Source organism: Gouania willdenowi, chromosome 2, assembly GCF_900634775.1.
Source record: "Gouania willdenowi chromosome 2, fGouWil2.1, whole genome shotgun sequence".
Lineage (NCBI taxonomy): Eukaryota > Metazoa > Chordata > Actinopteri > Blenniiformes > Gobiesocidae > Gouania > Gouania willdenowi.
This window is the reverse complement of record NC_041045.1, coordinates 12,951,425-12,965,582: the sequence shown is the minus strand read 5'-3', so window position 1 is coordinate 12,965,582 and position 14,158 is coordinate 12,951,425. Positions and strand designations below refer to the sequence as shown.

Below are 14,158 nucleotides of genomic sequence, written 5' to 3'. Positions count from 1 at the left end.
CTGGTCTGCACAGTTAGTAAAGTGCTGTCTGCTGAGCACCGGGTGTGCGTGCTACCGTTCATATGCTGCGTTTTCAGCTGCTGCTTGATCGTTTCCCGTATTCAAGCCTTCTCCACCCGTATCTCATGCTTCCTGTTTATACTAGGATACTGGTCTGTGATTGGCTGGCGTGTGTGCGTTTGGATGAGTGACGTCAGTGCAGTATATTAGTGCGGTGAAATAATATTGTATATAAATAACTGAAGAGTAGATGTTATAATAAATTTACTTCTGCTAAATATAATATAATTAAATAATATAAATATAATACATTTCTTTATGACGTGGGTTACAATGACATTTCAAAAAAAAAAAAAAAAAAAAAAAGTCCGCGAGTTTAACGGTATGGTCATTTTCAACACCGCACAGACTACAAGCTGCGATATATCGAGTATATTCGATATATCGCCCTACAATAGTGCCTTATTAGGCTTCATTATCCAAAGCTAAACATATGTTATCCATTTTTATATCGTTTATTCCAGCAAATAAATAACCCAAATGCTATATTAAAGGTAAAAATCACTCATAATGGGGCATATGTGAACATTTCAACCAAAATTGATATACCAAATATTTTGCAGGGCTTTTTATTTTGGTCAATGGAACGTAATGAATTGATTTTAAACCATTGTGGGGTTTGATGCACCCTACCCTGGTGTGTAAAGATGGAGAACTGTTCCCTGTGCAGTCGTGCACGAGGAAGCCATGTTGGGGAAACATTGTCAATCACCTGGTCCAGGAGCCCTGAGGAGGTGTTAGTCATCCTGCCCTCACCTCTCCCTGTGTGGATGACTGTTGTTAAGGTTAAAGAGTGTTTTTTTTTTTTTTTTTTTCTCTCTGCAGGCACTGAACGGCTTCGTCCTGGTAGCGACGGCGGAGGGAGTCATCTTCTACTGCTCACACACCATCCAGGATTATCTGGGCTTCCATCAGGTATTCACCTGTGTATTAAAGTTAGTAGGGCGCTATTCAGCGAACCACAGTGTTGGACGTGTAGCTGAAAGCGGACAGAGGTGTTTAGAGGATTGAAATAGATGCACTTTAATCCAATTGGCTTCACAACAGAGCTCTAATCCCATTTCATAAAATGTGATTATCAAATTATCCAAAGCCAGTCCGTCCAACCGACACAAACACAAGCATAGCATAGCTTAGTGTTAGCATCTGAGCTAACCTAACGCTGGTTAAATTCACATCAGAAAACATTTCCCTCAATTCTATCAAATGTTTGTTTTTTTAACCTCTCATAAATGTCCAATCAGTGAGCAAACTTTAAGGGCGGGACATGTCTAACAAGCCAATCAGAAGTTAGGTAGGCAACTGTCACCGTGGCCCTCAAAGGAAATACACAAAATGACAGAAAAATACTAAAAAGGACGGCAATAACAAAAGAAGAAAAAAACATTACACACAAGAAGAGAGAAATATACAAAGTAATAACAAAAATACACAAAATAAGCAACCAAAATAGGGTAAATGACAAAAAAAATGCACAAAATGAGAGAAAAAAACTTCAAAGTGACATCAAAAGTACACAAAACGACTCCTAAATACACAAAACAAGAAATTTATATACAAAGTAACAAAAAAAATATACAAAATGACTCCAAAAAGACCCAAATTAAGCAACAAAAATAGGCTAAATGACAACAAAAAAATGCACAAAATGAGATGAAAAAACCCAAAGTGACATCAAAATGACATAAAATGACTCCTAAATACACAAAACAAGAAATTTATATACAAAGTAACAACAGAAATACACAAAATGACTCCAAGAATACCCAAAATGACTCAAAGAGTACACAAAATGACTCCAAAAAGGCACAAAATGAGCAAAAAAAAAAATAGGCAAACTGACAAAAAATTCCACACATTGACAGAAACATACACAATGACGACAAACGGATGTTGACCCTAGAATTAGACTCAAACACATGTTGGTGTGTGTTTCATTCAGCCGCAGGCGTCAGATGGACCGAGCTAAAGAGGGAGAGCGTTGAGTGAAAGTGAAAGTCTGATATTCTGTCCCATGTTGCTCTGTGCAAAGCCTTCATGCCACACTTGTGTGTGTGCGTGTGTGAATCGTGGAGGCGACCCCGTGCTGACCCTCCTCTGGTTCGCAGCCAAGTCACGCTGAGTCTGAACGACACATCTCACAGTCACCGCGGCTCTGGCTCAGCTTAAACGCTCAGCGACACTTGATTTCTCTTGGCTCCACTTCAAAGAACACAAAATCAAAGGCACCCCTTGGGGTTCCCGCAGACAGGAAGTGCCCCCCCCCCTCCCTGTTTTTCCTCCCGTCCTCATATGCACCTGGTTATCCATGATGCACTGACTGATTAATTTCAGCTTCTATGGCCAATACCTGAGCAGGGTCAAAGGGTAAAGGGGTGGAGTCATGTTGAGCTGATCCCACTGCTGTTTCCTCCACAGACCGATGTGATGCACCAGAGTGTGTTTGAGCTGATCCACACTGAGGACCAGCAGGAGTTCAGGAGGAACCTGCACTGGGCCCTCGACCCCCCCGTCAGCCTCGGCGCCACCACCGACCCCCCAGGTCTGTTTCAGTAATGACACCCATCCCATGATCAGCAACTTTTCCTCACACAAATGTGGTTGGTTCTGATCCAAGGGTCACATGATCAACATTCATGTAAGCATTTAAGAACAGACGCACACATTATTGATTGATACTGGTGAGTGACATGATTTAAAACAAATGACCATATTTTTCTTCTCCTTATGTGTGTTTTTGCGGTAAATATGTTTGTTTTACTGGCATTTTGTGTGCGTTTGTTATTGTTTTGGCTATTTTTTGAGTCACTTTGTGCTTTTTTGTTGTCATTTTGTATATTTTTACATCATTTTCTGTATTCTTGTAGTCGTCTTGTGTGTTTTGGGGTAAAAATTATTATAATAACCGATATGAGCATTAACACAGGAAACAACAATGAGTTTTGGTGGTTGGTTGCTGTTGTGTGTGCGTTCTTTGTTATTTTGTGTGTTTTTTCGAGTCATTGGCCCTCATTTATCAACCTTGCGTGAAAACGTGCGACAGGCTGAGGTTTGAATTAAATCCTCAATAACGGCAAATGATGGTTTAAATGAAATGTTACTCATCCACAGCCTCATCAAGACAATTATTTACGTTTAGACGTGTGAGGCTGTCTCAGATCTGAACGTACAAACGGGCCAATATGTGTATTTTATTTCTCTTTCAATATGATCAGTTTTGTGGTCATTTTTGTGTGTTTTTCCAGTCATTATTGTGTGTTTTTCTTGTCATTTTTGTTCTCGATTTGTGTTTTTGGACTCATTGTCTGCATTTTTGATGCTTTGTATTGGCATTTTGTGTGTTTTTGTCATAATTATGTGTTTTTTTTGTTGTCATTTTCTGTGTTTTCTGTCATTTTCTGTATTTTGTTGGCTTCCAACTTTGTTTATTCCAATTTTTGGGGGATTTGTTTTGGGTCCAAATTAAAAAAAAAAATTAATTTTTCCCTTTTTAACGTAGGAAGTTTAAATTTTAGTTAGAACGTGTAGTTCTGCCTTCCCTAATGATCTTAACTGTGGTGGCTCCTAAGTGCTTTCTGCTGCACGTACAGGGCGTAGCATGTCCATAACTTGTTTAAAACTGTTCTAAATAAGATGGGATTTCAAGGATGTCTTCACATTTCTGCCAGAAATGGATATTTTAGGTTTACAAGCTCATCAAATCATTACACCACATTACGTTTGTATATTTTTTTCACAGTTTCAGGTTTGTATCTGCTGTAGAGACCAAGTGAGAACAAAGGCTTTCATGTGCCACTAAGTGAGCTCTTTGGAGCAACTGTTTGACTGTTTCTATAAATGTATGTGTTTAGGGCTAAAATTACAATTATAATTATATTTACTCCATAATTGTAATTAATTATCTATTATAATTGATCCCAACCCTGGTTTACATTAATCTAGAACTTTAGATGACAGCTATGCATTTATAAAACATATCTGTCATTCTCATTATCGGGATCTTTGTCAGACTGTGGCTGTAACACCAGCGGGAGTAGTTTCTTGCTTCAGAAGATAGAGGAGAAACGTGAGGGGACACAATTGGATGCTGACAGATGTGGACCATGTGAAACTCTGTAGCTTTAAACCCAGCGCAGCGTAAAGATGAACTAGCAGCAGGTCAATGTGGGGAGGGGAGGCGACCTTTGCTGGAACCCCCTGAGATGTGCACACTGTACACACACATATCTGTCAGTGGGAATTAGGTCAGGGTCAGTGGTGTTCACCTGCTGACAGCTTCCACAGTGAAAGCAGATGCAGGCTGGGCGTCCTCTAACATAGTGTTTCTCAAATGGAGGTACGCGATGGCACTACCAGGAGGTACTTGAGAACGAGAGGTAGAGGAAAATTAACAAATAAAGAGTCAGTCTTGGTCCCACTCCCAGCCCAGGCGTGAGATGACTGGAAATTATACAAACTATAGAAATAAATCTATCCAGGAGCCACTTAATCAGTGTATATATACATATCGGAGCTCAAACATGATCAAAAACAAATTAGAGAATAAAATGTCTTAAGGATCGCCAGAAATTCTTGACATAAAAATGGGGTCACCATCCAAAAAAGGTTGGGAACCACTGCACTAAATATTGTTTCTTTCCACTTATTTAAAAAAACTTGATTCTTTAAAATGTGTGTAATCACTCGTTAATTCCATCATTATGTTCTGTAGTTGGCAACGAATTTCATTATCGATTTGCTGCGTCGTGTGATTTACTGTAAGTGTCACTGACCGTGATGCACAATCGTTTGATTCACCTGCAGAACCTGTTTGTGTGCGCGCTCCACGAGTGTTTGTGTGTGCGCGCACCACGAGTGTTTGTGTGTGCTTGTGCCGCGAATGTTTGTGTGTGCACGCACCACAAGTGTTTGTGTGTGCACGCACCACAAGTGTTTGTGTGTGCACGCTCCACGAGTGTTTGTGTGCGCATGCACCACGAGTGTTGGTGTGTGTGTGTACGCGCACCACAAGTTTTTGTTTGTGGGGCGTGCAGATGGTTTGTGTGTGTGCGCATGTTTGTGTGTGCACGCGCCACAAGTGTTTGTGTGTGCGCGCTCCGCGAGTGTTAGCGTGTTTGCGCGCACCGCGAGTGCTTGTGTGTGCATGTACCACAAGTGTTTGTGTGTTTGCGCGCACCACAAGTGTTTGTGTGTTTGCACGCACCACAAGTGTTTGTGTGTTTGCGCACCACAGGTGTTTGTGTGTTTGTGCGCACCGCGAGTGTTTGTGTGTGCGTGCACAAGTGTTTGTGTGTACGCACCACGAGTGATTGTGTGTTTTTGTGTGTGCTTGAACGAGTGTTTGTGTGCACGTACAACGAGTGATTGTGTGTTTTTGTGTGTGCTTGAACGAGTGTTAGTGTGTGCGCGCAGTGTTTGTGTGTGTGCGCGCACCACAAGTGTTTGTGTGCGTACCACGAGTGTTTGTGTGTGCGCGTACAAGTGTTTGTGTGTGAGCGAACCATGAGTTTGTGTATGTGTGCGAGCACCACGAGTGTTCCTGTGTGTGCGTGCCCCACGAGTGTTTGTGTGTGGGCGCGCAGATGGTTTGTGTGCGCACACCATGAGTGTTTGTGTATGCGCGCACCACGAGTGATCGTGTGCGCGCTCCACAAGTTTGTGTGTGTGTGCGCGCACCACGAGTGTTTTGTGTGTGGGCGCGCAGATGGTTTGTATGCACGCACAACGAGTGATTGTGTGTTTGGGTGTGTGCGCACCACGAGTGTTTGTGTGCGCGTACCATGAGTGTTACTGTGTGTGCGCACCACAAGTGTGCACAAAGTCTGCGCGCACGAGTGATTGTGTGTTTTTGTGTGCGCGCACACAAGTGATTGTGTGTTATTGTGTCTGCGCGCACCACAAGTGTTTGTGTGTGCGTGACAGACACTAGTATTTCAGTTTAATCTGCTAAAGCAGGGTTTAAATGTGCTTTATTAATTAACTGTTTTCATTTTAAAAAAAATCTGATTAATCGATTTATTTATTTATTGACTGATTAATTGATTATAAAAATAATCGTTAGTTGCACTGCTCTAACGTGAGCGTTCCCTGTGCACAGACGGCGACCTAGTGACGGCCTCTTCCTGTCTGGTGAGCTACAACCCAGAGCAGCTTCCTCCTGAGAACTCGTCCTTCCTGGAAAGGAGTTTCATCTGTCGCTTCCGCTGCTTGTTGGACAACTCCTCTGGCTTCCTGGTGAGACCATCAACTCCCTCACTTTCCATCTCAAATCACATTTAAACGATCAGATCAGCAACAGATCATCACATTCAATCCAAAACAAGCGCAGAATAGGAGATGCACACACACACACACACACACACACACACACACACAGAGTGCAGAATAAAACATTATCAGTGTGAAAAAGGTGGATTTTTATTAAATATTAACAAAAAAAATGTCTCTATCCTACATTGCCCCCAAAAAAACACGCAAAATGACAAAAAAAAAATCACAAAATTAAGACAAAACAACAAAAAATATAGGACAAACCTACATAAAACAATACATACGACATAGGAGAAAAATACACTACAATAATACAGACAGAATGACTCAAAGAACACAACAAAAACACACAAAACTATAAAAGAAACATATAACATAAGAGCAAAATATAAAAATTAGTTTCCTGTGTTAATTGATTGATCGTTATTTTAAATACAGACATGAATGTTGATCATGTGACCCCGCTGTGATAACAGTTGCCCATCCCTAATAAACAAATTAGATGAAAGATAATATTTTATAGTGTAACATGGGTCAAACTGACCCGTTATATCAATGATGCTAACAGAAAGCTAGCACAACAGGAAGGATAAACTTTATGGTTTTTTTTTTTTCAGGCTCAGTAATTGTGATTAATTGTAATTAATCTTTAGTAATTGAGAATATAATTGTAATTGACTTTCAGGGGAAACATTATAATTGTAATCCTAATTGTTGTTGGAAAAAATACCAGTGACTGTAGTCATAATTGAGTTGCAATTGAACATACTGTAGATAATTGTAGACGTAATTGTAATTGAAAAATGTAATTGACCCCAACCCTGAAATTTGGAATTAAAAAATAACACATCCAACCATTTCTTTTTTTCCGAACATTGTTTCTTTGTACCTGATTGGCCAAAAACTAAAAAATGCTCAAAGAACGGCTGTAACAATATTCCAGGTAAAGGCCCATTTTCATTTTTCAAATATTTACGGAGTGTTGAGTGAGTGAGATTACAGATTAAAAGTCCTGCAGGCCGTATTAGAATCTAAGAAGGGCCAGTTTTGATCTGCAGGATGATGGAGTCTCCAGCAGAATGGCGTGTCTGCGCTCAGGAGCCTGCGTTTACTCTATAATCCGCCTTTGGAGAACCTCGGGGTCATGGGGAAAAGGCCTTAATCCTCCCACAACCCAGGAAGGCAGCAGCAAAGTTGCTTAGTCAGGCTTGTTCTGAAGCTGGGGGTGGATACTGGGAAACAGACACCCCCAAAAACCACCCTGGATGACAAGCTGCACCCAAAACTAAGGTTCTTATTTATATGATAATAAAGTAAACCCGACTATTTGCATTTGTGCTAGTGAGGATGCAGGTGCTGGCCCATGTCATTGAACACTGCATTAGCATTAGCCTAGCATTAGCATTAATCTATTATTAGCATTAGCACTAACATTTGCTAGCATTAGCTGAGCATTAATATTAACCTATTATTAGCATTATTTAGAATTAGCCTAACATTAGCATTGGCTAGCATTAACATTAACCTATTATTAGCATTATCTAGCATTAGCATTAACTTAGCATTGCCATTTACTAGCATTAGCATTAACCTAGCATTACCATTTACTAGCATTAGCCAAACATGAGCATTAATCTATTATTAGCATTATCTAGCATTGGCCTAGCATTAACATCAACCTAGCACTAACATTTGCTTGCATCCGCCTAGCATTACAATTACTAGCATTAGCTAACTTTAATATTAGCATTAGCTTAGCATTAACCTAGCATTATAATTAACCTAGCATTAGCATTAACCTAGCATTAGCCTAGCAATAGCATTAGCTTGCATTTGCCTAGCATTAACTTAACAATAGCATTAGCTATTATTTGCCGAGCATTAGCCTAGCAATAGCATTAGCTAGTATTTGCCTAGCATTAACTTAGCAATAGCATTAGCTAGCATTACCCTAGCAATATCATTAGCTAGCATTTGCTGATGATTAACCTAGCAATAGCATTTTGTTTAAGTAAAAATTGGATCAGCTAAAAAACAGTTAAAAGACAACAGACAGCTGAATATGATTGAAATCCGTTGAAGAATGGCTGAACAGCTGAAGTTCAAAGCTGAAGCTGCTAAATCTTAAAACGCTGAAATGGGGAAATTTTTTAACAAAAAAATTATAAAAAAATATATAGAAAAGTTACAAATCACGAAAGTACAAACATTACTGTAGTAAATTTTTGACACGTTTTGATATCCTAAGGTAATGATGATATTTCTTTTTATTCTTTATGTATAGTCAGCATGAATCGATCCCCTTCAAAATAAAAGCCCAATCTTGGTTGTTTTCAGTTCAGGTCCCACTTTCTGGTGCCTGGGGTGTATGAGGTGTGTGCTTTGTGGCCTTGCTCTGAGGCACTCCTGCAGCTGTGAACCTGCAGCTCGTGTTTGCGTGAGCAGTAAGCCAAGTTTGGGCTTCTGTCTGCTGGTGGCCATGGCTTTGTTTTTGTAATCCCTCCTGCTATTCGGGGCGAGATTCCTGACATGACGGCTGCAGCCTCTTAAACCCACCAAGGTCAATTAGGCAGAGCTAACAGAGGAGGCGGGGTCTATACAAGACAGGAGGTGGGGACAGCAGTCAGCTTCCCAAAGTCTGAGGTTCACTCCGTCATGTTGTCACGCTGATGGAGTACAGTTTGTTCCAGCTCAGACATGGGCAACTGGTGGCCCGAGGGTGGCCCTCGTTCTAATTTCCTGCGGCACCAAAAGCAAATGCACAAAATGACTCCAAAAACACATAAAATGGCAGAAAAAAAGCCCAAAACAACAAAAATACAAAAAAATGACTCCAAAAACCCCAAAAGTAAACATAATTACTCAAAATTGAATTCAAAAACTTAAAACAAAAACACACAAAATGTCTCTAAAAACACACAAAATAACAGAAAAAAACAAAAAGATAAATACAAAAAAGTACTCCAAAAACCCCAAAAGTAGACATAATACACAAAATCCACTCCAAAAACTTAAAAGTTCAACAAAAACACACACAAAATGACAGAATAAAACCCCCTTAATACTGAAAATACAAAAAATTACTCTAAAATTCCCAAAAGACAACATAAATACACAAAATCGGCTCCAAAAACTTAAAACAACATCAAAAACACACAAAATGACTCCAAAAACACACAAAATAACAGAAAAAATATATATATTCTATATATCGCGATAGTATAAAACTCGATGTATAATACCCAGGACTATGCTGAATCCCTTGTAGGCGCTGACCATCCAGGGCCGCCTCAAGTTCCTCCACGGTCAGCAGCGTCAGAACGGAGACGCCGTGGGCCGCCGCCCGCCTCAGCTGGCACTCTTCGCCGTAGCCACACCCCTCCAACCTCCCGCCATCCTGGAAATCAGGACCAGGAACATGATCTTCAGGACCAAACACAAGCTGGACTTTACCCCCATGGCCTGTGACGCAAAGTAGGTCCTCTCACTCTGCTTAAGGAGCTACCCATAATGCAAAGCGCCTCGGGCCCCATGTCAGTGCTGCTAGGGCTGGGCGACATGCCTGAAAAGTGTATCATGATATAAGTGTTTCATATCAATAATTATTTATTCTTTTTTTTAAATTTTTTTCATTTTACCTTTTCAAAATAAGGTCCAGAAGAAAAAAGGCCAAATTTAAATACTTTTATTTAAAAAGAGCTCAACAAAACTATGGAAAAAAAAAAAAAAGCTTATTATAATATCATAATAAACTGTTAAATGTACATATATAGACATTAAATAGATGCTTAATCAAAGAAAATGTGCAGCGCAAGTTTGCAAATAATAAATCGGTGCAGACCTGACATGAAACAAACAGCAGGGTGTGTATTAAGAAAAATATGAATTAAAAAATAACTCTAATAGTGTTTTTACTGTTTAATATAAATCATTACTGCTAAATCTTGTTTATTTTATATGTGATAATACGTCACATAAAGTTATAGTTGATAAATATCTAATTTTCTCTAATTAAACCAGTTCAGACTTGATGATTTAATCATTAATTACTAACAGGATATTTAGTAGTAATAATCACAATATTTACATGACTTTTACATGAGACCAGTGTTGTCTGTGAACAAGTGTTAAATCTGACCATAAATCAATCAAGCAATTTTTTATTTTTATTTTAATTTTTATTTTTTTCCTTGTCCTGTCTTGTACTGTCCTGTTAAGTTCAGAGAGTGTTTAAGAAGTGCAGTCCACATGTTCACATGTTTCAAAGTTTGTTAGATATGTTGAAGAGGTAAAACCGCAGGTTTGTTTGCTTTATTGCTGTAATCTGTGCTTTAAATATTATATTTTATATTTGTCTATAGTTTACATGAATCAGAAATTGTCTACTATGAAACAGATTGATTTATTGCTTGTGTTCATTGAAAAATACATGACAAGAATAATCGCATATTTAATTGCAATATTGAGAAAAAACGCAATTAGATTATTTGCCAAAATCGTTCAGCCCTCGTAAGTATGTGCGATATGTTATTGTTTACGATATATTTTCAAAAACATTGTCATCCCACGATAGAAACGATAAATTCCCTTGTCGGAATTTAGCGAGTGCCACGGGCCATTTGGAAACTCAACAAAAGCTATCTAAGCTAAGCTAAAACACCGACACACAGGTTTTGTTTCCCTGTTAACAGAGTTCAGTGAAATTACCGAACATTCAATCGCTCATAGTTTCTATCGATCTTGATTACATTTCTATTGTGATATATATCTTTATGGTTTTACCGCCCAGGCCTAACTGCTGCTGTGTTGTTTTCAGGGGTAAGATCGTCCTGGGATACACAGAGGCTGAGCTGAGGGTCCGGGGTTCAGGCTATCAGTTCATCCACGCTGCTGACATGCTGTACTGTGCTGAGAACCACGTCCGCAGTGAGTACGAGCAGCAACACACACACACACACACACACACACTGGAGGGTCACCGTGGTCAGGACAGCAGCCAAAGTCTGTCCAATGACCCTGTGTACGTGTGCATGTGTGTGTTTGTGTATGTGTGTGTGTGTGTGTGTGTGTCTGTGTTTGTGTGTACGTGTGTGTGCCACCGTAATGGCTGATGGATCTCGAAGCATGAGTGTGTGTCCTACTTAGCCTGTGTACCAGATGACCCGGTTAGTGGTTACCATGGAGCTGCATGCTCACATCTACACACACACACACACACACACATGTGCACTGCATGCAAGGTATTCATGCTTCGCTGCATATATACTGCACGTGTGTATGCTATATACATGTTGTGTGCACACACAAACTGAAGATAACACACTCATTCGTCACCTATGGAGAGGATTGGTGTCCTGAGCTTTTATTTTGGAGGGTTTTTCTCCATGTTGTATTGGCGTGAATAGGAACAGTAATACACTGCTTCACCTCCATGTTTCATCTTTTAGTCCAGATATTTACAACTGGGGCTCAGTGAAAAAAATGTCATGCTTTTATTTTGAAGTGTATTTATTCCTTTCAGCATCAAAGTGTTGAGTCTGCAATAATTAAAATAAAAAATGAAATATCTAGTTTATAATTATATATCATTATTACAATTATATATAGAGTATTTGCATTTCCTGAAGAAAATGCAAGTGAGGATACAGGTGCTGGTTCACAATGCATTAGCTTACTATTAGCATTAGCTACCATTAAAAACTTGCTGTCACGAGTATAAGTTAGCATTAGCATTAACTAGCATTGACATTATCATCAGCATTAGCTGGCATTAACATTAACTAGCATAAGCATTAACTAGCATTAGCATTAACTAACATTACCTAGCTTTAGCATTAATCTAGCATTAGCACAAACAAAGCATTAGCATTCACCTAGAAATAGTATTAGCCTACCATTGGCATTCATCTACCAATAGCATTAGCCTAATATTAACATTCACCTATCAATAGCACAAGCATTAGTCTAGCTTTAGCATTCATCTAGCAATAGCATTAGCCTAGCCTTAACATTCACCTATCAACAGTGTTAGCCTAGCAGTAGGATAAGCCTAGCATTAGCATTCACCATCAATAGCATTAGCCTAGCATTAACATTGGTCTAGCAATAGCATTAGCCTAGCATTAGCATTCATCTATCAATAACATTAGCCTAGCATTAGCATTCACCTATCAGTAGAATTAGCATTAGTCTAGCAATAGCACCAACAAAGCATTAGCATTTGCCTAGCAATAGCATTAGCATTCACCAATCAATTGCATTAGCATAGCGTTAGCATTAATCTAGCAGTAGCATTAGCCTACCCTGTTTTCATTACACAACAGCACAGCCATGTGTAAAACATTTTTATACAAGCCTTTAAAGTGTGAATGATCTGTATCAATGATCAATATCTGGCAAAGAGGATATTTAGCACTTGGTGGAGGTTTAATATTGTTCAAAAGGTACACACTAAAATATAATGCACAAAAATATAAAATATTAAGATAAAATGCACAAAAAGAAAAGAAAAATATACAAAACTACTCCAAAAATGTCTAAAACAAATAGAATACTCAAAAAATACATTATATATACATTAAATGTAATGCACAGAAATAAAAGAAAAATATACAAAATTCTAACAAAAATACAGAAATATACATTATACATTACATTACATTCATTCATTATATTACATTAAAATATGATATAATATACAAAAAATAAAGTAGGAAAATATAATACACAAAACCAAAAGACAAATATCCAAAACGACAACAACAGCTTAATGCAAAAAATATCAAATATTAAAATACATTGCACAAAAAGAAAAGAAAAATACACAAAACAACTCAACTAAACACACAAGACAACTACAAGAATACACAAAAATACTGTTGATATGCGTTAAAATATAATACGCAAAACTAAAAACAAATATCCAAAACGACAACAAAAATTGCACAAAAATGCCACCAAAAACAAACAAGACAACTACAAGAATACACAAAAATAAAGATACCAATAATATACATTAAAATCTCGTACAAAAATATGAAATATAAAAATAATAATAATGCACAAAAAAACTAAAGAAAAATAGGACAAAAAAAAAAATAGATGTGGATGCACAGATTGGTCATTATTCTAATTTCCCTCCACAGTGGGAGTGTTCAGCACACTGTGACGCAGCCTCGGAGCTGCTGCTGGATATAGAAGCTAAGTGTTTGTCCACGGGCATAAATATTGTAGATCGAGGTCAGCATTTCGTGGCTTTAGCTGCTAAAATATGCAGCAAGGACTGGAAAACATTGTTCAGGCAGAAAAAGCACGACGAGCTTCTGTGGAGGGATGTGTGTACTGTACATCTATACTGATGTCACTGCATGATTAGGGCCAACACATACGCTCAGTTACCGTAAATAAGTCAATAGAAGCTTTTAATACAGTGCTCTAATCTAAACTGAGGTTATACCTATAAAATATTATTAGTGATGATCAATAGGTCAATTCAATTTAAAGAATATCCACACCTCAGAAAAGGACATATCGTAGCATTATACTTAATTATTACGGCCACATTAGACGTGAAACAATAAAGGACTAGAGTGTTATAAGTAGGGGTGAGTATTGGCAAGGATGTTGCAATACGATACGTATCACGATACGATATTATCACAATATCACGATATGATATTGTGATAATATCTTGCGATGTTATACCCAGTTAATATCAAAATTAAACGTAGAGATTGAAAATCAAGTTGCTGTACATGTTCATCAGAAGATATTGGTCATTGAGAGGACAAATTGCTTCAAGACATCCTATTTATTATTATTATTATTA

At 38.4% G+C, this 14,158-nt stretch overlaps 1 protein-coding gene across 3 annotated transcripts in view; it reads left to right on the top strand.

Moving 5' to 3' along the window:
• The window catches only part of LOC114475537 (aryl hydrocarbon receptor-like), a 37,297-nt gene that overhangs the window by 9,714 nt on the left and 13,425 nt on the right, over positions 1 to 14,158 (top strand). For all 3 annotated transcript variants that reach the window (XR_003675480.1, XR_003675479.1, XM_028466433.1), the window contains exons 4-8: positions 886 to 975; positions 2,479 to 2,602; positions 6,158 to 6,294; positions 9,599 to 9,804; positions 11,147 to 11,256. Coding sequence is in view for 1 of the 3 variants with exons in the window: in XM_028466433.1 (XP_028322234.1) it covers positions 886 to 975; positions 2,479 to 2,602; positions 6,158 to 6,294; positions 9,599 to 9,804; positions 11,147 to 11,256 (667 nt within the window). In the remaining 2 variants the exon portion in view is untranslated. The remainder of the gene's footprint in view (positions 1 to 885; positions 976 to 2,478; positions 2,603 to 6,157; positions 6,295 to 9,598; positions 9,805 to 11,146; positions 11,257 to 14,158) is intronic.